This window comes from Leptonychotes weddellii, chromosome 8, assembly GCF_054177405.1.
Source record: "Leptonychotes weddellii isolate Sample4059 chromosome 8, ASM5417740v2, whole genome shotgun sequence".
Classification (NCBI taxonomy): domain Eukaryota; kingdom Metazoa; phylum Chordata; class Mammalia; order Carnivora; family Phocidae; genus Leptonychotes; species Leptonychotes weddellii.
In genome coordinates, this window is record NC_138376.1 from 52162373 (window position 1) to 52185749 (window position 23377).

General features: G+C 37.7%; 2 protein-coding genes across 6 annotated transcripts in view; one reads left to right on the forward strand and one right to left on the reverse strand.

Annotated features, from left to right (window-relative positions):
• Positions 1–7135, forward strand: part of SMAP1 (small ArfGAP 1) — a 163387-nt gene extending 156252 nt beyond the window's left edge. For all 5 annotated transcript variants that reach the window (XM_031023964.2, XM_081828483.1, XM_006729508.3 and 2 more), the window contains 3 exons: positions 2810–2981; positions 3779–4092; positions 6179–7135. In XM_031023964.2, coding sequence (XP_030879824.1) covers positions 2810–2981; positions 3779–4092; positions 6179–6313 — 621 coding nt within the window. In that variant the 3' untranslated portion in view covers positions 6314–7135. The remainder of the gene's footprint in view (positions 1–2809; positions 2982–3778; positions 4093–6178) is intronic.
• Positions 7136–7241: 106 nt separating this feature from the next.
• Positions 7242–23377, reverse strand: part of B3GAT2 (beta-1,3-glucuronyltransferase 2) — a 72352-nt gene continuing 56216 nt past the window's right edge. Inside the window, exons 3-4 of the mRNA XM_006729511.3 lie at positions 7783–7931; positions 7242–7697 (exon numbers count right to left, since the gene is read on the reverse strand). Of these exons, the coding sequence (XP_006729574.1) occupies positions 7611–7697; positions 7783–7931 (236 nt within the window). The 3' untranslated portion in view covers positions 7242–7610. The remainder of the gene's footprint in view (positions 7698–7782; positions 7932–23377) is intronic.

Genomic DNA, 23377 nt, shown 5'->3' on the forward strand with positions numbered 1-23377 from the left:
AAAATGGGGAGAGGGGAAAGGCAGGTTAAAGTACACATTTTATACATACACTCCCGCTATGAAATTACTAATTTTGCTGGGTTTCTATTATGTAAAATTGATTGGACAGAAATAGGAATTACTGTGAGCCCCTATAATTCTTTCAGTGCTCATTTCGTTCATAATTAATGTTTTTAAAAAAGATTTCCCACTCAGGAATGCCTGGGTGGCTCAGCCGGTTAAGCGTCTGACTTGGGCTCAGTTCACGGTCTCGGGGTCCTGGATCAGCCCCATGACTGCTTGTGCCTCCCCCTCTGCCCCTCCCCCACTTGTGCTCTCTCTTTCTCTCTCTCTCAACTGAATAAATAAAATGTTAAAAAAAAACAAAAAAAGATTTCCCACTCATGTGAAAGTGAGATTTACCTGTTTGGCTGTGTAGTCTTGTGAAGAAGGTTAGATATACTCAGCTAACCAGAATGCACATGTGTATTGGGGGTTCAGAGGGAATCATTCCAGAGTCCCCAGAGGTGACTTGTAGAAGCCATCCCTTTCCTTCTATCTATAATATACATATACAAACAGTATCTAGACCTACACGAGTGCTGTGCCTTGTCCTTGGGTCAGCCCTAGGATCCCGACAGCCAGAGAACCTCTGGTTAGGGATTCTGCAGCGTCCCAAAGTGTAAATTGATAGGCAAACGTTCTTCTTTTTCCTGGAGTTGTACTGCTATCAAATGGAGCACCAAAAAATAAAAACAGACATATGAGTGCTTATTCATCATGCTATTTGGTTTGGCTCTTTTTAGATTATGACCATGTTGAGGTAGATACTCTTTTATCCACCCTCATCAGAAGAAATATCCATGTTTAGAGCATGTGAATATTAGGCTGCTCTAGGATGAGACTGTGGTTTCATTTTCCGTGGTTTCACTTGCCCACAGTTCAGAAGCAGATGATCTTCGGGTGATCAGTAGTAGTAGCTTAACACTTGTCACAATGCCTCACTTGTCATTCCCCTCACTTCATCTCATCACGTAGGCATTTTATCGTCTCACATCACAAGAAGGGTGAGTACAGTGTATTTTGAGAGAGACCATATTCACATAACTTTTATTACAGTATATTGTTATAATTGTTCTATTTTATAGTTATTGTTAATCTCTTACTGTGCCTAGTTTCTAAATTAAACTATCAGAGGTATGGATGTATAGGGAAAAAGCATAGTATATATATAGTATATGTAGGTTTTGGTATTCTCTGTGGTTCCAGGCATCCACAGGGTACTTGGAATGTATCTTGGAAGGGGTGGAAACGGGGGAGCTACTGTAATAGGTTTCCCAGCCATTTTGGATTTTAAGCAGGTTCTTCGATTGAACAGAAACTAAACATGATGGAAAGATTAGTGAGATGGTTGCTTCATTACCTGACAACATTAACAGTAAACACTGTGTGCTTAACCCTGCCACAGAGCACTTCTTGTGGTCACAAGCAACTGTGTAAGGTGGGAAATCTTATTATCCCCAAGTTTAGAGAAGAGAGACAGTGGAGATTAAGTGACAAAATAAGGGTACGTTGTTTTCTTTAGTAAGCAGTGGGACCAGAATTCTAGTCCTGGCGGGCTGGCTCCAGAGCTCTTGCTCTTAGCTTCTGTGAGCTTCTGTTGCATCATTCGTAGTTCAGATAATACTTTATTCAAGCATATTGTTATATTTGGTATTCCATTATGTCCAATTTCTTAACGCATTTTAGATCTTTTGCAAAATTAAGTGGCTTATCTCAAAATTTTTAATTTGTCATAATAGATTCAACATCTTGATCTGCTTGAATTTGTGAATACAATGCTTGGATGGTAATTTATTGCTAGGTTTTTTAGCCAACCTGTTGAATGTCTGAATTTTTAAAAAATTAAGACAAATCATATGCATGATTTTTAGCTTGTACCTACTACTCTCACCTTATTCTATAGTTTGAGAAGACTCTTACTCAGTTTTTACTGTTCTTAGAATTCTTTGAAACTCTTCATATATAAAACAATTTCATGTAAACAAATGTGATTGAATATTTAGTGACTTTAGAGATCATTATACTATCACAGCTATAACAGTCTCACTTTAATCTGTGTGCAGATATAGATTAAGTGAAAATTTTTGTTTCGTGTCTACATGTTTCTTTGTGTTCCTTTGCCCCTTGTCCAAAAGTGGGGTTGAAGATATGGTTGAGAGTATAGGTGGTTGAACTTAGCTGTGCTTCATTTCTGGATGGACTAGAAACATCCTAATGTTGTGGTTAAAACTGATCTAGGTTAGATTTATAAAAATATCTTGATGCAGCTTTTGAAGAAGCCTTTTCTTTTTTCCAAAGAAGACAAGATCAGCCTTCGCAGGACCCTCTTGGAGTATGCTGTCATTGTAGCAATGTTCTTTATTTCAAGGGCTACCAGATCCTTGGAGTAGTAGTTGCCAAAGGGGATGCCTCAGCATCTTCCAGGAATGGTGGTCCTCACACGGCCATCACATGCTGTTGGTGAAGCCACTGTGGTCAGGATGTGGGTCAGGATGTGACGGGCAAAAACTCAGTTGTCAGGTGAGCAGGTAAACGCAATTTATTATGAAAGAGCTTCAGTCTGCCTCTCTTCCAGCAACAGATTCAAAATAGGAAACATTGTACCTTCCTCCTAGATACTGTTTTTATGTGGGCTTGTGAATGATCCTCTGTAATGTCACCATATTACCTTGTACAATTAATTTCTAATTTCATTTAGATTTTAAGTAACAGATGAACTATGTTTCAGTATGCAGAATTTGACAGCTTGCTTTGGTATTTGTCTCAGGGGACGCCCTCTATACCTGCAGCTGCCACTCTGTCTGCAGTAATATCTGGAGATCTGGATCTGTTCACTGAGCAAGCTACAAAGTCAGAAGAGGTGGCAAAGAAACAACTCTCCAAAGACTCCATCTTATCTTTGTATGGTACAGGAACCATTCAGCAGCAGAGTACTCCTGGTAATTCATTTTAAAATCTGCTGTCAGCAATGTGTAGTGACATTACTAGAAGCATACCCTTTGTGTTGTTTTTCTATGTAATGGGTACCTTTGTTGCAATTTGTGCAAATACAGAATTGAAGCATTAGAATTAAAAAGGCATATACAGGGTTCACAGAACTTTATTCACTTAGAATTAACAAGCTGTTCACATATCACTTAATATTGTTTCACAAGGTTACAGGACATGGATTGTGTTTGAAGAATTATTTTGATTTGCATGAAGTTTACAACTTTGTGTACAGTTTTCTGTAAGTAAACAATAAGCACTGTTACCACAAGAATTCCAAAACTTGGAGTTTTTAATAATTATAATGAAATACTGCACAGTAAGATTTGTTGTTTACATAATGTGTTAGGCCCATTTCCTCTAAATAGTGAGCTAAGTTATAGGCCATCCCACCTGCTTCTATTAAAGGCAGACAGGTCTCACTATGTGTTTGATAGTGGGAGCCCAGTGGTGCTCGTCAGCACGTAATCTCATGCTACGTAGTTTGGATATTTTCTATAGCTATTGCATAAGATTTATTTATCCTAATTAAATGTGCTGCTCAGGTTTATAACTAACTGCATTCGGGAAGTAACCAGCTCTGAGGGTTATGGTGTGAGTTTGAGCAGTAGGAGCAGACTGGAATTAAAATTTTTGCTGTGGGTAGTTGAGAAAGATGGTGATCCTTTTTCTGTGATTAGAGAGATGAGTGCAGCTGTATACAATAGCCCTGTTTTCTCATTTTCTTTTCATGGTTCTTAAAATGCAGGTGTGTTTATGGGACCCACAAATATACCATTTACCTCACAAGCACCGACTGCATTTCAAGGTTTTCCATCAATGGGTGTGCCTGTGCCTACCCCTGCAGCTCCTGGCCTTCTCGGAAATGTGATGGGACAGAGTGCAAGCATGATGGTGGGCATGCCCTTGCCCAATGGGTTTATGGGAAATGCACAAACTAGTGTGATGCCACTTCCTCCAAATGTGGTTGGCCCCCAAGGAGGAATGGTGGGACAGATGGGTGCACCCCAGAGTAAGTTTGGCCTGCCGCAAGCTCAACAGCCCCAGTGGAACCTCTCACAGGTAAGAGCTCATTTGCTCTCCAACTTCTCCAGAATCAAAGAAACTGGATTTATTTTCTAAATGGTTTTATTTAAATCTAACAACCTGGCAGAAAGACTGGAGTAGGGGTATGTTGTATGAGGTGAGAACTGTTTATAGGTATTACGAAGTTACATCACATAGACAGATGAGCAGTCACTGACTATATTTAGAATATTCTATAAAGAAATGTTAAGCATTTTTTCACTTCAGGTTATAACACTGGCGAACATCCTGTTTGTAATAGCTAGAAATTGTCTTGGGCATCTTGAGAGACTTCCTGTCTTCTCCCCTCCCATGAAATTAGCACCAAGCTTTTAACCCAGCTCCCTTTTGGGGTATTTTTATAGTCTACTTAGACCAGCCTACCGTCACTAATAATTTTGGGGTTTATGTGGTAACTTTGACAAATTAGAAAAATATCCAGCCTCCTCTTCTCAAAGCACTATTTTGTGAGGGATCTAGACTGTTCTCTATGTCATGTGACTACTGCCCTTGGCTTTATAAGAAATATTTTTGTTTACTTAGGGACAAGTCCATATTTGTCTCAGACATCCCCTTATATTACAAAATCCCATTTCTACTTACGTTAGTTTAAAGCCAAAAGCTGACAATTTAACTTTTCTCAAATCCGTTTCTGTATTAGTGCTCCATTCTGACCTTAGACTTCTGTTCATGCTCCAGCAACTCTTCCCTTTACAAGTTCTTATTTGATTTCTCTAGCATTTGGGGGATCTTGGTTTCTGTTCTGGTCAGCTGTTTTACCTTGAGAGCATTCAGAGAATAGTCTATAGTGATAATTAACATTACCAAAACACTGTATATCCCATGAATGCCACTTTTATTTTAAAGTAATCTCTACACCCAGCGTGGGGATCAAACTCAAAACCCTGAGATCAAGAGTCACACGCTCTACTGACTGAGCCAGGCAGGTGCCCCTCTTGTCATTATTTAAAGGAATTATCGGGGGGGGGGTGGCTCAGTTGGTTAAGCATCTCACTCTTGAGCTCTATCCTCTGGGAACCTCAAGTACCAAATGTCAGTAACAGCTTTTGTGAGACAAAGTGCTGAAGCACACCCAGCTCAGGTTAAGGTGCTAGATGAATCTGTAAGGAGTTACTGTTGGCCCTTACTTCCAGGCATGCTGAGGGGTGCTGCTGTTTTCCAGCACCCTCTCAGTGAAAGGTGGTTATAGCATCCTTCAGTAGGTATGATGAACTGGACACTTATGCCTCATCAGCAGTGTGGTGAACATTAGTGTCTTTGCAAAATAACAAATGAACTTTATTAAGAATACATTCCAACCCTGAGCATAGATTTTGAATCCACTCTGTGCTTTGTGATAAATCTTGCCTTTCCTTATCATCAATGTTAGAGTACTGCAGGGAAAGGGTTAGGATGCCTCTATACATATATGATTCCAGTCTGGAATAAAAATATATATAATCTTATACCTTATATAATGAAAATTAATTTTAGATATTTAGTGGTTAACTAAGCAAAAGAAAAGGTATGCTTTATGACCTTTTTTAATATTTAGAAAGTATATCGAACCATTTAAGATTTTAATAAAGACAGAATAATAGCTGTCATCCACAATGTATAATTTTGGAGTATCTTACTTTCTAAAATGTCCTCAATCCTTACAGTTAAAGAACAACATGCTGGTAGAGTTGAAAAGAATAGTGGACTCAGATACAAATTCAAAGATTGCTTTGGTGCTTTTTTTTTCAGTTGTTAATCTTTGGGGGACAAAAAAATGGAGTCTTGAAAATGAATAAATAGACTATAATTGAGATCACTTTATGGACAGTGTTAAAAAATGTGGAAGGAGATAAAGAACAAGAAGGAAACAAAGTAGCTTTCTCTAGGGAAATAATTGGTAGTCGGCTTTTACTCCTGTGCTTTGACTAATTTTCACATTGAGGAAAAGGACTTATAATTGCTATTAAACTTCATTATCTGACTAAACCTCCAGTAAAGGCAGCTTCTGATACAACATGTGGCTAAAGAAACAAGAATTAAAAGTGAAGTAAGCCTTTTAAAATAAGCTTTTTATGTTTCACAGATGAATCAGCAAATGGCTGGCATGAGTATCAGTAGTACGAACCCAACAGTGGGTTTTGGCCAGCCCCCCAACACAACAGCAGGATGGTCTGGAAGCTCATCGGGTCAGACTCTCAGCACACAGCTGTGGAAATGAAAACTGCAATGCAAGTTTCATCCAGAACTACCACCTGACATTCCTTGCTAAAATGCATCTAGTTCCCCTGTTTATTCATGTACATATATATTTTTTCTTTTTCCCCATTTGTTCCTATTAAGAATTATCTGACTGACCGTGTTGGTCTGTACTGATTAAATTTGATGTGAAAAGCAGGTTGAGAAACCATTTTATGTCAAGGGCAGCTTTGCTCATTTCCCATGATTTCATAAACCACATTATTTGAGAAGCTGCTCAGTCAACTTGCATAATCAGTTTTACTCTCAATAAAATTATAGCTGTAATGTCTGCATATAAGGGAAGTAGTTATCATGTAAGTAATACCTCTAACAGTATAAACACCACCCCCAAATTAGCCAGTAATCCTTAGGAAGGTACTGTATGATCAAATGTTTCATCATATAAATAGAATGTAAATGTATCACTGAGCACTGTTTTCTAGTGTATCAAAATTCTTTTATTTCATCATTCACTTCACTGTGCTGTTGTTATGATGTGCTTAACAGGGAACGTGGTTAGTGAAAGGAAGATAAACCTGGATGTTACTACAAAACTTAGTTTAACGAATGTTTAAAGAACTCAAATTTCATCTGCCTCTCCTGTAATTTGGATCTCTTCTTATGTACATAGTGCTAATAACATGAAGACCTTTCTCTGCACTGTATGCAAACAGGGTAACTAAACAAGCCACTTTCAATCCTTGAAGATATATCCAGGTTTATGACAGTAATTGTGTTTACATTTTATGGTGCCTAGTATTGACAAAATGTTATATCCCTATATTAAACAGATGAATCCATAGACCTTTTTATTTTTGTGGGTTTTATTTCCTACAATGTATGCTGCCACCAACCTTACAAAACTTAAACATTGCGAAGTGAGCGATTGGGAACATTTAGTTGGCAAAATGCCTGTCATTTGTTTCTAAAACCTGCTCAGTTCTACCAATTATAAGGCCAAATGGGAAGAACAAAAAGTACGTAAGATACTCACAATCGTATCCTCCAGTGTCACTAGCCGTACTGTACAAAGAACTGCCAGTTTAGTTGTAGGGAAGACATGCAGAACAAATGAAGACAAAAACATACATTTGATCCCATCCCGTCAGCTGTGTTAGTGGACAGACAAGCTCTGCTGAAACAGATGTCCGTCAGATGACAACACAGGCTGTCGTACTGAAGTCAAGTGAACAATACCTGAACGTTCTGCAGCCTGACCTCCGGACTCCTCTTCCACGTCCATTAGCCAGGCAAACTGCACCACTTGCTGCTTCAGTTTATACCTCAATTTTCACTGTGTCCAGGCGGTACTTTGGCTCGTTGGCTAGATTAACCTTCTCTGTCCGAGTGTGCCACACGAGAACCTAGAGGGGAGGGAAATCTTTTGGGTAGCCACACTTCTTAATGCTGACACCGAACAAGGTCAAGCAGCACAAGTGAAATGAATACCTTAGTGCAGTTACTTGCTTTTGGTTCCAGTTCTTCAACTGTTGTTATCTGTTTTAGAAAATCAGATTCTTGCATCCCTGGCTGGGATCCACGACGCTTAAATACAGCTTTTGGATTGGACAAGATGACTTGAAGACTCACAGCAAATCCTTTGTGAAAAGTTTAAAAAAAAAAAAAAGACTTTAAAATAAAATAGTGGTGTACTTCCCTTTTTTCTGCAAAATTTCCGGACACATCAAAAATTTTTTTAAATGCCAAGTATGTGCCAGGTCTTGGATCGCCAACTTGAATTAGGAGCATTACATGTGTCACAGTCTCAGAAGGAAAACCAATCATTACAATGTAGTACATTCAGTGTAATGACAAAGGTGTATGCGTGGGGTGGGGGCGAGGACAACATCTACTGTACAATACAAAGTCTGAACTGTTGCTCATCAGCTGCTCTTTCATAGAGGTCATCACACCCCGACATTCAGAACCCTGGGAATTAAGAATTAAAAGTAGCTGAACAGCTACAGACTTGCAGTAACTATCCTCCGGGTATGAGCGCACCCGCCCAGGTCTCCTGCCTGTTCTTTAACGTTTTTATGTGTGCTCTTACTGAACCAGCACTGCTGTGATTTACTTTGAGTTTAGAAGACTGAGGAATTGAAGCCAGTTAGCTAGGAAATGAAAAATATATAATCATTTGGTTTAAATTTCCAATTTGGTTCAACCTGACAAGGGTGGGGGTTTGGAAATCAGTGCAGGAGATACTAGTCCATTTGATAAATTTGGTTTTGAGGTTTAATTTTTTTAAGGAAACAAATGACTGTCAATTTCCTTCAATGGTTTGGTCATAAAATATCATTACTATTTAAATCTGTAGTTTAACAAACCCTGTGTTAAAGGCTTAGCCATTAAACACTACAAGCTATCTCAGTAAGCAACCGCTACAACCTTTGTAGTTGTTTTGAAAGTGTGAAGCCCTGTGCCCGAAATGACTAAGCCAACACTGTAAAGTCAGACCCCCTCCCAGAATCAGCTGTGAGGACCAATCTCCAGGAGCATTTCTTAGCAACATTTTGCCCTCTTCTACATTAACTGCATTGATTTATGCTTTCTGCAAAAGTATAGTTAGCGAAGTAAGTACCAAATGATACCAGGCAGTAATTGGGGAGTTGTGAGAAAACCACAACCAGCATTCTCATCACCTCTACACCTGCCAGACTGGGCCAGTCCCACATCTAGACCCTGTCCCTTTTATAGGAAAACCTCCCACTAAGCTATCTACAAACACAACTTGGTACATCACATGCTGAGTGAGGCAGAATAATTAAAGCCTCATCCTGAGGACTGGCCCCAGTATCTTCCGCCAGTCCTGGAGGGAGGCAGCACATTCTAGCAGAAGGAATTTGGAATTAGAAGCCTTTTGTTTTTGCCCGGATCCTTGTACTTGGGACACTGGCCAAGTCACTTAACCTTTCTTGATCCTGAAACTTCCCCATTTCCTCATCTGCAAGAGGTGTGACACCTTTTCAACTCAGTGTCTGATGTAAAATTAGCAAATGGAAAGACCTCACTAACTGCAGAGCAGTGTTCATAAGGTACTACAGTATATAAATACAAATACCATTATAAATACTATGACGGGCTGGTGGCATTGGCCATCATTTACAGCTGGAAAACGGGGTTGACGACAGGAGAAGGGCCTGTGAAAGTGGTGGCAGAATCAGGCCACCTGCATCTCACATCACTTGGCTAGCAAGTCTGAAGCCTTCCTCAGACAGCTAAAACAGCCACACACCTCTTCAGCAAAAAGCCAAAGGTTCCAATTCACACATAAAAAGTGACTTTTCTAATAGGTGAACTCAGATTTTAGTGTCATCAGATGCCTTGCTTCTTTTTCTATAGCTGAGGACCTGCCCTTCTCAATCACTGAAGATCTGGTACATTTTTTACATGGCTTCAAGGTACTATTTCCCCATTCTTATTTAAAAAAAAAAAAAAAAAGGATCCAAAAATGTAGATTAGTCAGTCTGAAAATGCTATGAAGCCACTTTGATTTCCCTCATTTTCCCTTGTCTTTTTAACACATTCTTCATGGTGACCACTGAAAGATACAGGTTAAGTGTATTTTCTTGCTCTCCTGGGTTCAGGAATATCCCTCTAGCTCTTCAGAGCAAACTCACATAGCACGGTGTACCACTTCTGCAAGCAAAGCTGACGGCTGGCCCTTCCTTGGCCTCACTGGAGGCTCGGGTGCATCTGGCAGGCCACCACCCAGGAAAGAGATGTTAGTGGGTGGCTCACCACAGTAGAAAAGTGGTTTTCTGTTTTCTAATACAAAAGGGGGAGGCGGGCAATTCAGATGCTCTTCTATCTCCTACCTCCTCCATTTTCTTTGCCGCACCCCTCCCCAATGAGCGCTTCAAAGGAAGCAGGTCACAGCCAGCATGTAGGAATTGCACACTAACTAGGCCCAAACTCTGGCTTGCCTTTCAGGGAATCGTCTGACCTGCTATGAAGCTGGAGGAGTTAGACAGTTCTCCCTCTGAAAGCAGCACAAGGAGTTTTCAGCTCCTTATACCACTGCTTCCAACCCAAGATGGATATTTGGGGTTTTCTTAATTTCCAAGTAATTTATGCCTCAAGTATTATATGTACCCTTACTTTTTTCTAGTGAAATTAATTTAGCTTTAAAGATGTTGGCAGTTTTTGAGATACTAAGAGCCTTACAAAAATCATGGGAGTAGGATTCTCTGTCCTACAGATGTATAAAAAATAAAATGCAAATTAAAACTGGTTATCCACTATGAACACGGACTTCTGACTTCTTCAAGTGAAGTAGAGATAGGGTGGAGAGACTGTCTCTTATGTATGTTTGTATTCCCCTATGTATGTGTGTGTGTATGTGTATATGTATGCATATGTGTGAATATATGTGGATGTATGTAATAAACTCATGTTACACATACTTTATATAAACATAACCTAACATATATACATATATATATTTTCTAGTACCTAGCAACAAAATTCAAAATGCCTAAGCTACAAAGATTACCAGATGTACAAATAAGCTGGAAAATACAACCCCATAATGAAAACAAAAATCAAGCAACAGAAAAATACAGAACAAAGACATTAAGACATTATAAATAATTTTCATATGTTCAAAAAGGTAGAGGAAAGACTGAGCATGCTAAGGAGAAATACAGAAGATAGAATAAAGACCCAAAGAGATCTCACTCTTGTGGAAAATATACTGGCTGTTATTAGCAGCTGATAAGACATTGCAGAATAAAAGACTAGTAAACTAGAAGACCTAACAATAGAAACTACCAAAAGGAAAACACCGAAACACACACACAAGTCACAAAAACTGAATGAAAGGTGGAAAAGGGGGATAGAAAAAAAATTGAAAAAATAAGAGAAAATTTATAAATTTAAACAATAAGGATATATAAGACTTAACCAATTTGACCTGACACTTATAGGGCACTCCATCTAACAATATAGAATACACAATCTTTTCAAGTACACATGGGACCTTGTCAAGACAGGCCATAGTCTGGGCCATAAATTAAATCTCAATAAATTTAAGAGAACTCAAATTGTACAAAGTATTTCTCTGACCATAATGGAATTCAAATAGAAATCAATAATATGAAGATATGTGGAAAATCTCCAAATATTTGGGACACCAAACAATGTAATTCTAAATAAATTAGGGATCTAAGAAGAAATCAAAAGGGAAATGAAAAAAGTGGTTAACTGAATGAAAACAAAAACAAGAATGTGGGATCCATCTAAAGCAGTACTTAGCGGGCACCTGGGTGGCTCTGTCAGTTGAGCATCCGACTCTTGATTTTGGCTCAGGTCATGATCTCAGAGTCCTGAGATGATTTATTGTTGGATTCAATTGGCTGGATTCATGGCATTCAATCATGACCAAGTAAGGTTTATTCCAAGACTGCAATGTTGATTTAACATTTTAAAATCAATCAGTATAATTCACCAAATTAGACTTAAAAAGAAAAAAAATTGTAATAGGTGGAGAAAATGAACTTGACAAAATCCAACATCAAGTTAAGATTTTTAGAAAGCCACTCAGCAAACTAATAAACTTCCTCAATTTGATAAAAGGCATCTACAAAATACCTATTGCCAATATTATATATGCTTCATGGTGAAAGACAGTGTTAAACCCTTGAAGACTGGAATGAGGCAAGGTTGTCTGCTCTCGATTTTTTTTTAACAGTGTACTAGAGATCCTAGTCATTATAATAAGGAAAACACAAAAACCAGACAAACTGGAAAAGAAAAAGCCAGTCCAGCAAATCTCTTCCTCCTTCCAGCCATAGTTAAAAGCATCAGTAATGCTTATCAGTTCCTTCTATTGTATATCAATTTAGTCTCACCTCCATATACTTGTCCCACTGGCATATTTTCTCTTTTCTAACTACACACAATCTACTCTCAAGCAAGGCTGTTAAAAGCCAAAACTATTTCTAATTCCCAACGGATAGTTTTTGGCAACAATACCAGTCTGGTCACAAGAAAGATACTAATGGCCTTTTTCTCCTGACAGTCACTCTGGCTAATGGTGTTAGAATACCGGGCTCTTGACACACTTCTACTACTGGCAATAGGTATCAGGTAATTTCAAAAGTCAGTCTCTACTCACTTGAAATAAGAAAAAAAAAAAAGGTAACAATTTCCAAATTAAAACGTATACACATAGGGGCGCCTGGGTGGCTCAGTGGGTAAGTGTCTGCCTTCGGCTCATGTCATGATCTCAGGGTCGTGGGATCAAGCCCCGCATCGGGCTCCCTGCTTGGTGGGGAGTCTGTTTCTCCCTCTGCCTCTGCCTCCTACCCTCCCCCCCCACCGGTCTCCTGAGCACGCTCGCTCTCTCTCTCCCCCTCTCAAAATCTTAAAAATATCTATATACACACACACACAATTGTCTCAGGGAATTGTCTCAGAAAGATGTGTATGTGGCACCTCCTCTCCTCTCTTCTGTAATTCTTTCTGAGGTGATCCACTCTCATAGCTCTTCCTAGCAGAGCACATCCGGTCTTTTGGAGGGAGGGAGGGAGGGACAGGGAGAGAGAGAGAGAGAGAGTGTGTGTATCTTCCCTACCTACCCACCCCCTTTATTGAGATATAATTCATAGATACTGAAATTTGCCTTTTTAAAGGATAGGATATTCGTTAACTCTGGGCACCATTTTTTAAAACTATTCTTTCTCTATTGAATGGTCTTGGCACCCCTGGGCAAAAATCAATTGACCATAATGTAAGAGTTTATTTCTGCTCTGTCATTTCCATTCTATTCATTCCTGTGCTTATCTTTATGCCAGCGCCACACTATTACCGTAAATATATATACTAAGTTTTCAAATCAGGATGTTTAAGTCTTCCAGCTTTGTTCTTTTTCAAAATTGTTTTGGCTATTTTGAGTCCCTTCCTTTTCCATATGAATTTTAGGACAACTTTGGCAATTTCTGCAAAAGGGCAGCCAAAATCTTGATAGGAATTACCCTGAATCTATACATTAACTTGGGGAATATTGCCATTTGAGTAATATATCTTCTAACCCATAACATTGTCTCCTAACCCAGGAACATAAGATGTTTTTCTATTCAGTTAGTTCTTCTTTAATTTCTCTGAGTAATGTTTTATAGTTTCTACTATACAAGTCTGATGCTTATTTTGTTAAATTACTATTTCATTATTTCTGACACTGTTGTGAATTCTTATAGTTTCATTTTTCAGACTGTTCATTGCCAATGTATAGAAATGCAATTGATTTCTTATGTTTGATCTTGTATCCTGCAACCTTGCTGAATTTATTTACTAGCATGAATAATTGTGTATTTTTTTTTTTTTAAGTAGGCTCCAATGCAGGGCTTTAACTTACAACCCTGAGATCAAGAGTTGGACACTTAACCAACTGATCCACTCAGGCGCCCCCCTCTTCTTTCTTAAGTAGGCTCCATGTCCAGCATGGAGCAGACCAAGTTGTGTATGTATTCCTGAGGATTTTCTATGTAAAAAAAAAATCATGCTATTGATAACTGAAGATATTTTTACCTTTTCCTTTATAACCTGGATGCCTTTTATTCCTTTTTCTCAACTAAATACTCTGGCAACAACCTACACGACAATGGTGAATACAACTGTGAAGAGGGGTCATCCTTATCATGATCTTAGGGGAAAAGCTTTCATCTTCAGCTATTAAGTATGTTAGTTTTTTCACAGATGCCCTGTATCAGATAAAAGCTGTTCTTTTCCATTCCTTGTTTATCGATCTAGTGTTTTTATCATGAAAGAATATTGAATTCTGTCACATACTTTTTCTGCATCTGTTGATTTGATGTGGCTTTTTGTTTGTTCTACTGATGCAGTGTATTAACATTTACTGACTTTTGCATATGAACTAACCTTACACTACGGGGATAAATCCCACCTTGTCATGGTATATAATCCTTTTTATTATATGTTGCTGGATTAACTCCACTAGTATTTGGGTTAGAATTTTTGCATCTATATTCATAAGGGATATTGGTCTATAGGTTTTTTTTCTTTGTGATATTCAATTTTGGTATCAGGATAACAATGGCCTAATACAATGACTTCAAACATGTTCCCTCACTATTTTTTGGAAATGTTTGTGAATGATTGGTCTTAACTCTTCTTTAAATGTTTGTTAGAATTCACCAGTAAAACCATCTGGAAGTGAGCTTTTCTCTATAGAGGTTTTGTTGATTATTAATTCAATCTATTTTTTATAAGTCTATTCAGATTTTCTATTTCCTTTTGAGTCAGTTTTTTTTTTTTTTTTTTAAGTAATCCTCTACACCTACACACAATGTGGAGCTTGAATTCACAACCCTGAGATCAAGAGTTGCATGCTCTACCAACTGAGCCAACGAGGTGCCCCTTGAGTCAGTTTTAACAGTCTTTCCATTAATTTGTCCATGTTGTCTACATTATCTAATTTGTTGGCATACAATTTTTCATGGTTTTCTCTTACAGTCTTTTTTAAATGGTAGTAATGCTCCTGTTTTCATTTCTGATTTTAGTAATCTGAGGCTTGCCTCCTTTCAGTTTAACTAAAAAGTTTGTCAATTTTGTTGATGTTTTTAAGAACAAACTTTTGGTTTGGCTGATTTCCTCTATTGCTTTTCTATTCCTTATTTCATTTATTTTGGCCCTAATCTTTATTTCCTTCCACTGCTTATTTTGGGTTTAGTTTGCTTTTCTGCTTCTAGTCTCTTATGGTAAAAGGTTAGGTTATTGGTTTCAGATCTTTCTTTTTAATAAGGCGTTTATAAGTATAAATTTTCCTCTGAGTACTGCTTTAGCTGCACTAAGTTTTAGTATATCGTGTTTCCATTTTTATTCATCTAAAACTATTTTCCAATTTCCCCTTGATATCTTCTTTGACCAAATGGTTATGAGTATGCTGTTTAATTTCCATATACTTTTAAATTTCAAACTTTCTGGTGGTGATTTCTAATTTCATTCCAGCATGGTCCAAGAACACACTTTGTATGCTTTCAACTATTTTAAATTTATTAAGACTTGTTTTATGACTTAACATAAAAATTACTTTATAGTCTATCCTAGAGAATGTTCAACTATGCATCTGAAAAGAATGTATATTCTGTTGTTGAGTGGAGTGTTCTCCAGATGTCACAGGTCTCATTGATTTACAGTACTTTTCAAGGCTTCTTTGTCTTCTAATTGTTCTATTACTGAAAATGGAATGTTGATGTTTGCAACTATTATTGTTGAGCTGTATTTTCCCTTCAGTGCTGTCATTTCTGCTTTATATATTTTAGGGCTCCATTGTAAGAAGCATATATATTTACAACTGTTGTATCTTTATAAAGGATTGACACTTTTATCATTATAAAATAACCTTTTTGTCTCTAGTAGCAACTCTGTCTGAAAGTCTGTTTTGTCTGGTATTCACTCCAGCTCTTTTTTTGGTTCCTGTATGCATGGCAGGTCTTTTTTACATTCTTTTGCTTTCAACCTACTTAGATTTAAATGTTTTCCATAGAGAGCATTATACTTCGATCATGGTGCTTTTTGATTTGTTGGGTTTTTTAAAATCCATTGTGCCCATACGTCTTTTGATTGCTTGATTCATTTATATTTAATAGAATTACTGGTAAATTAAGATTTATATCTGCCAGTTTGCAATTTGTTTCCTGTATGTCTAATATCTTTTCATTCCTCTACTCCTCCACTACCATCTTATTTTCTATTAAAAGGATATTTGTTAGTGTGTCATTTTTGTCACTTATCATTTCTTGTATAGTATTTTTTGAGTTACTTATTTAGCAGTTGCCCTGGGGATTACAATTAGCATCTTAACTTCTAACAATTAAGCTCAGATCAAAACCAATTTCAATAGTACACAAAAGCTTTGCTCCTACATAGTAGGCTCCATTATTCCTCCCCACTTTGTGCTATTATCACCAAATTACATCTATATTGTGTATCTCTCAACCCTGATTTCTAATTATTGCCTTATGTAGTTGTCTTTTAAATCAGAGTGGGGGGAAATAAAAGAGAGGTAAAAATTACATTTATACTCTCTTAAAAATTTATCTATATGTTACTTTTACTGGTGCTCTTATTTATGTGGATTAGAGTTACTGTCTGGTATCCTATCATTTCAGCCTAAAAGACTCCTTCAGTACTTCTTACAGGACATATTTGCTAGTCATAAATTTTCTTGGCATTTGTTTATCAGGGATATCTTAATTTCTCCTTCATTTCTGAAGGATACTTATGCTACATATAGAATTCTTGGTTGCAGTATTTTTCTTTTGGTATTTTGAGTATGTCATCCCACTGCCTTCTGGCTTCCATGGTTCCTGATGTGAAATCAGCTGTTAATCTTGCAGAGTTTCAAGATCAGCCAGAAGTGAGAACTCAGGGCCTTTTAAGGTTTTTTCATAAGCATATGCACAGCTCTGGCCCCTGTACACAGACCTACACTACCACATGGCCTTCTAGAATCCCAGAAATATGTCAGAGCTCTTCAAAGCCCCTATGTAAATAATTATCCAAGATATTTTCTCTGAGTTTTTTGATTAGTTTATTGTTTGCCACAACTGTTATCATTGCCTCAGAGAGCTGCAATGGTAAACAATCAACATTTAATTTTTGCTTTTGCTTAGTTTTTGTTTTGAGGTTTTGCGTTCCTTTTTATTTTTTAAAAATGCTCTCAGGAAAAGGCTGTACTGGGCAAGATCTGAGTGAGATCAGATAAAGACAAGCTTTGAGAATGGCAGTTTCTACAGAACTGTTAGGTCAAATAATGGCAATTCTCTTAGAATGGAGCTTTGAATGAGTTCCAACACCATTCTTCCCTCCCAGTGACTGCTAGGATGAATAGCTGCTGATTTCTACCCTGACTGCAGGACCCTTGGTTTTCAAGGCCACCATGGAGCTAAGGAGAAAGGGATGGGAATAGGGAAAGTTGAAACAATGTAATACTTGCTGTTATTACCAACATTTAACCATTTTCTTGAACACTCCTCAGATGGATGTACACTTTGGGTTAATTTCCATAGTTGTGAAAAAGTTGATTTTGACAATTTCTGACAATATTCATTGTTTTTTTTTTTTGTTTGTTTTGTTTTTTGTTTTATAAAGATTTTATTTATTTGAGAGAGAGAGAATGAAAGACAGAGAGCATGAGAGGGAGGAGGGTCAGAGGGAGAAGCAGACTCCCCACCGAGCAGGGAGCCCGATGCGGGACTCGATCCCGGGACTCCAGGATCATGACCTGAGCCGAAGGCAGTCGCTTAACCAACTGAGCCACCCAGGCGCCCAATATTCATTGTTTTTATATAAGACAATATTCAGAGGTCCTTACTCTGTCATTACCAATGATGTTTCCACCTTTCTTTTTTTTTTTTTTTTCAAACCCCCAATCCCATTATCACCATTTTGAGGGTAAGCATGGAAGAAGCAGCCACAGTATCGTAGGGCATGAAGGTTAAAAATGGAAAACTGCTGAGAAATAAAAAAAATACTTTGAGACAAAGGCAAATGGAAATACAACATCCTAAAAACTTATGAGATGCAGCAAAAGCAGTTCTAAAAGGAAGGTTCTTAGTGATAAATGCCTACACAAAAAAAACAAAGATCTCAAACAACCTTTCTTCCTCAGAGAACTAGAAAAAGAAACACCACCAAAAGTTAGAAGAAGAAAGTAAATAGCAAAGATCAGGGCAGAATAAGTGAAATAGAGACTAAAAGATAATAGAAATGATCATTTGAAACTAAGAGCTGGTTCTTTGAAAAGATAAACAAAACTGACAAATGTTTAGCTGGAATGACCAAGAAAAAGAGTGGTCTCAAATAAATAAAATCAGAAACCAAAGAGAAAACATTACAACTGCTGTCACAGAAACAGAAAGGATAAACTACTATGAACAAGTATATACCAACAAATTGGACAACCTAGAAAAAATAAATTCCCAGAAACATACAACCTACCAAGAATCATAAAGAAATAGAAAATCTGAATAGAACAATGACTAATAAGGACATTGGATCAGTAATCAAAAACCTCCCAACAAAGTACAAGACCAGATGTCTTCACTGATAAATTTTACCAAACATTCAAAGAAGATTTAATACCTATCCTTCTCAAATGCTCCCAAAAATAGAAAAGGAGGAAAAACTTCTAAACACTTTATGAGGCCAGCAGTACCCTGATACCATAACCTGACAAGGACACCACAAGAAATTTACAGGCCATCATCTTTGATGAATTAGATGCAAAGAAAGAAGCAATACACTGAAAGAATCACATGATCAAATGAGATTTATTCCAGTGATGCAAGGATGATTCAACATCTGCAAATCTATCAATGTAATCCACCAGACTAAAAAATGAAGGATGAAAATGATTTGATCATCTCAATAGATGCAAAAAAATTTTGGCAAAACTCAACATCCACTGTGATAAAAACTCTTAAGAAACTGGGTATAGAAGAAATGCACCTCAACATAATAAAGGCAATATGTGACAAACCCACAGCTAAAATCATACTCAACAGTGAAGAGCTGAAGGCTTTTTCCCTAACAAGACAAGGATGCCCACTGTCACCACTTTTATTCAATGTAGTACTAGAAGTCCTAGCCACAGCAATCAGACAAGAAACAAGTCATTCAAATTGGAAAAGAAATAGTAAAACTGTCACTATCTGCAGATGATGATACTATATATAGAAAATCCTAAAGACTCCACCAAAAACTGTTAGAATAAAGGAGTTCAGTTAATCACAGGATTCAAAATTGATACACAAAAATTTATTGCATTTCTATGCACTAGTAATGAACTATCAGAAAGAGGAATTAAGAAAACAATCCCACTTACAATTGCATCAGAAAGAATTAAATACCTAGGAAGATTTCAAACTATATTACAAAGCTGTAATAACAGTATGGTATTTGCATGAAACAGATACATAGATAAATGAAACACAATAGAGAGGGGCGCCTGGGTGGCTCAGTTGGTTAAGCGACTGCCTTCGGCTCAGGTCATGATCCTGGAGTCCCTGGATCGAGTCCCACATTGGGCTCCCTGCTCAGGGAGGAGCCTGCTTCTCCCTCTAACCCTCCCCCTGTCATGTACTCTCTCTCTTTCTTGCTCTCTCAAATAAATAAATAAATCTTAAAAAAAAAAAAGAAAAAGAAACACAATAGAGTCCAGAAATAAACCCATGCATATATGGTCAATTAATTTATGACAAAGGAGCCAAGAATATACAACAAGGAAAGCACAGACTCTTCAATAAACTGGACAGCCACATGCAAAAGAATGAAACTCAAACAGTCTTACACCATACACAAAAAATTAACTCCAAATAGGTAAAAGACTTGAATGTAAGACCTGAATCCATAAAACTCCTAGGTAAGCTCCTTGACAGCAATGTTGGTGATGATTTTTTGGACCTAATAGTAAAGACCAAAATACCAAAGTAAAGACCACATTGAAATAAAAAAAGCCTCAGCCCAGCAGAGGAAACCATCGGCAAAATAAAAAGACAACCTATCAAATGGGAGAAAATATTTGCAAATCATATTGCTAAGGGGGTTAACATCCAAAATATATAAAGAATTCATATAACTCAACGGCAAAAAACCAGAACAATCTGATGTAAAAATGAGCAGAGGACCTGAGTACACATTTTTCCAAAGAAGACATACAGAGGGCCAACAGACACATGAAAAGATGTTCAACATCACTCACCATCAGGGAAATGGAAATCAAAACCACAATGGGATCATCTCACACATGTTAGAATGTCTAGAGTCATAAAGAAAAGAAGTAAGTGTTGGCAAGGACATGGAGAAAAGAGGACCCATGCACACTGTGGGTAGGAGTGTAAATTAGTGCAGTCAATATGAAAAACAGTATGGAGGTTCCTCAAAAAATTTAAAAATACCATATGATCTAGCAATACCACTTATGGGTATTTATAAAAGAAAATTAAAGACTCAAAAAGATCTAAGCACACACCCTCCCCCCCATGTTCACTGCAATTATTATTTACAATAGCCAAAGCATGGAAGCAACCTAAGTGTCCACTGATGGATGAATGGATAAGAAGATGTGGATATATACACAATGGAATATTATTCAGCCATAAAAAAGAAGGAAATCCTGCCTTTTGCAACAATGTGGATGAACCCTGAGTGCATTAGGCTAAATGAAATAAGTCAGAGAAAGACAAATGCCAAATTATTTCACTTATATGCAAAATCTAAAAAAAAGAAAAAAGAAATCAAACTCACAGATCCAGGGAAGAGACTAATGGTTGCCAGAAGTAGGTGGATAGAGGGTGATCAGAAGGTGCCAACTCTCAGTTACAAAATAAATAATCCCTGGGGATGGAATTATAGCATGGTGACTAGAGGTAATACTGTACATTTGAAAGTTAAGAGAGAACTTCATTCTCATCACAAGAAAAACATTTTTAACTATATGGTGATGGACGTTAACTAGATTTACTGTGATCATTTTGCAATATATACAAATGTTGTACACCTAAAACTAGTATGTTATATGTCAATTATGTCTCAATTTAGGAAATGGAAAACTGCTACCTAAGTACTTTTTTTTTCATAATCTTGTACCTTCCAGCCTTGGCATCTGTGAACTCTCCAGCTGAAAAACAGACGTGTTAATAGTTGTGTTTCAGGAATCATTTTCACTATACTTAAATCAGATCAAGAAAGCAGAGGAAAGAGGGCTGTATAAAAGGAACGTGTCCTTTACTTATCGACTATCATGTCTAAATTGCCACTATTTCATGTAAATGTTCAACTATTGATTTCCATGGTCCTAAGCCTGAATACTCACGTGCCATGTGTACTCCTAGGGGGCAGGCAGAACTAGAGTTTTCCACATTTCTTTCCAATTACACCTTTGAATGATTTTCTGCTAGTGCAGAAAAGGAATGAAAAAGCATGGCCTGGCTGTTAAATGGATCTGTTAATCTGCTCCATAATGCGGACTGAAACTTTATGATTGCTTCAGGGTAAACCTTTTTTCTTTTTTTTTGGGTCCAGTTTTTAAAACTCCTCAAAAGCCATTTAGCAGTCATTGTTCTCTGTGGGAAAAAAATAAAACACTCTTCATTTCTAAGATGTATTCTTTATTTAATCTATAAACAATTCATTTAAATCTTTACTCTGAAAACAAACCATCACAGAAACCTAAATCCTCTAAGGATATGGTCAGGATGCTGAACTGGAATGGAAAGAATCAAAGATAAATTAAGAAGGCTTAGGGGCGCCTGGGTGGCTCAGTCGTTGGGCGTCTGCCTTCGGCTCAGGTCATGATCTCGGGGTCCTGGGATCGAGCCCCGCATCGGGCTCCCTGCTCCGCGGGAAGCCTGCTTCTCCTTCTCCCCCTCCCCCTGCCTGTGTTCCCTCTCTCGCTGTGTCTCTCTCTGTTAAATAAATAAAATCTTAAAAAAAAAAAAGAAGGCTTAATTAACTGAATACTAAAAATACCCATGATGGATTTTTTTTTGTAGGTTGGTGGCAAAGAACTAAGGCATGCCTGGGACTGTAGTTTAGAAGGGGAGGTGGTTCTATTGGCTCAACAGCCAGAAGGACTCTGATGGGAAATGAAGTGTTCTATATGTTGAGAATGGCACAACCAACACGGCTGACAATGTCTGATTAAGAATCACTGTCTCATGGTTTATTGTGCCTATGATGTTTTCTGCTTGACCTTATCCAGGAATACTACTGGATGTGTCACTAAGCCAGTCTATTCCAACCCAGAAAATACAGCAGAACTGGAGAAGGTATCTGTATACCTATTCCTCAAACCCCAGCACATCCAAGTAAAATAATTTTTCAAACAACAGAAAATAATGAGTTAACAAGGATATGGAGAAATTGGAACTTTTGTGCATTGCTGATGGCAATGTAAAGTGATGCAGCCACTGTGGAAAAAAGTATAGCAGTTCCTCAAAAAAAAAAAAAATCCAACACACAATTACCATATGATCCAGCAATTCTACTTCTAGGTGTATGCTCAAAAGAACTCAAAGCAGTGACTTATAGTTATTTGTACACTCATGTTCATAGTATTATTCATAATAGTCAAAAGGTAGAAACCCAAATGTCCATCAATGGATGAATGGATAAACGAAATGTGGTCTATATATGCAATGAAATATTATTCAGCTTTAAAAAGGCATGAAATTCTGACACATGCTACAACGCGGATGAACCTTAAAGACATCATGCTAAGTGAACTAAAAAGGACAAATAGTGCGTAACTCCACTTAACATGTGGTGCCTGAAATAGTCCAATTCATAGAGATAGAAAGTAGATGGTTGTTACCAGGGACTGGGGCGGGGGTGAGAAGTTAGTGTTTCATGGGTACAAAGCTACAGTTTGTGATGATGAAAAATTTATGGAGATGGACAGTGGTGATCACTGCACAACAGTGTGAATGTACCTAATACCACCTTATACTTAAAAATAGTTAAAATGGTAAATTTTAAGTACATTGTACCACAATTAAAAAAGATTAAACTTGCCTTCCCAGTGAAAACAGTCTTTTAGATTGTTGGTGGTGTTTTCAGTTGTTATAATTTTTAAAACTCCTCTCCTATGCTCAAATTCTCTTCTTGCTTGACCCATGGAAGTGTTTTCTATGGAAATAATTTTTTTTTAATTTTATTTATTTATTTGAGACAGAGAGAATGAGAGACAGAGAGCATGAGAGGGAGGAGGGTCAGAGGGAGAAGCAGACTCCCTGCCGAGCAGGGAGCCCGATGCGGGACCCGATCCTGGGACTCCAGGATCATGACCTGAGCCGAAGGCAGTCGCTTAACCAACTGAGCCACCCAGGCGCCCTTCTATGGAAATAATTTTATTGAACATTCTCAAACTCTTTCAGCAGGGGGCTATCCTACCTCCAACCTCCAGATGAGACTCAATGGGTGGCAGGGCAGGAGGCCACACCTACAAAAGAACTATAATGAGCCCTCGGAAGAAACAGGAGAGTAGCTTCTGACCCCTACACCAGCCCTTCTTATTTCT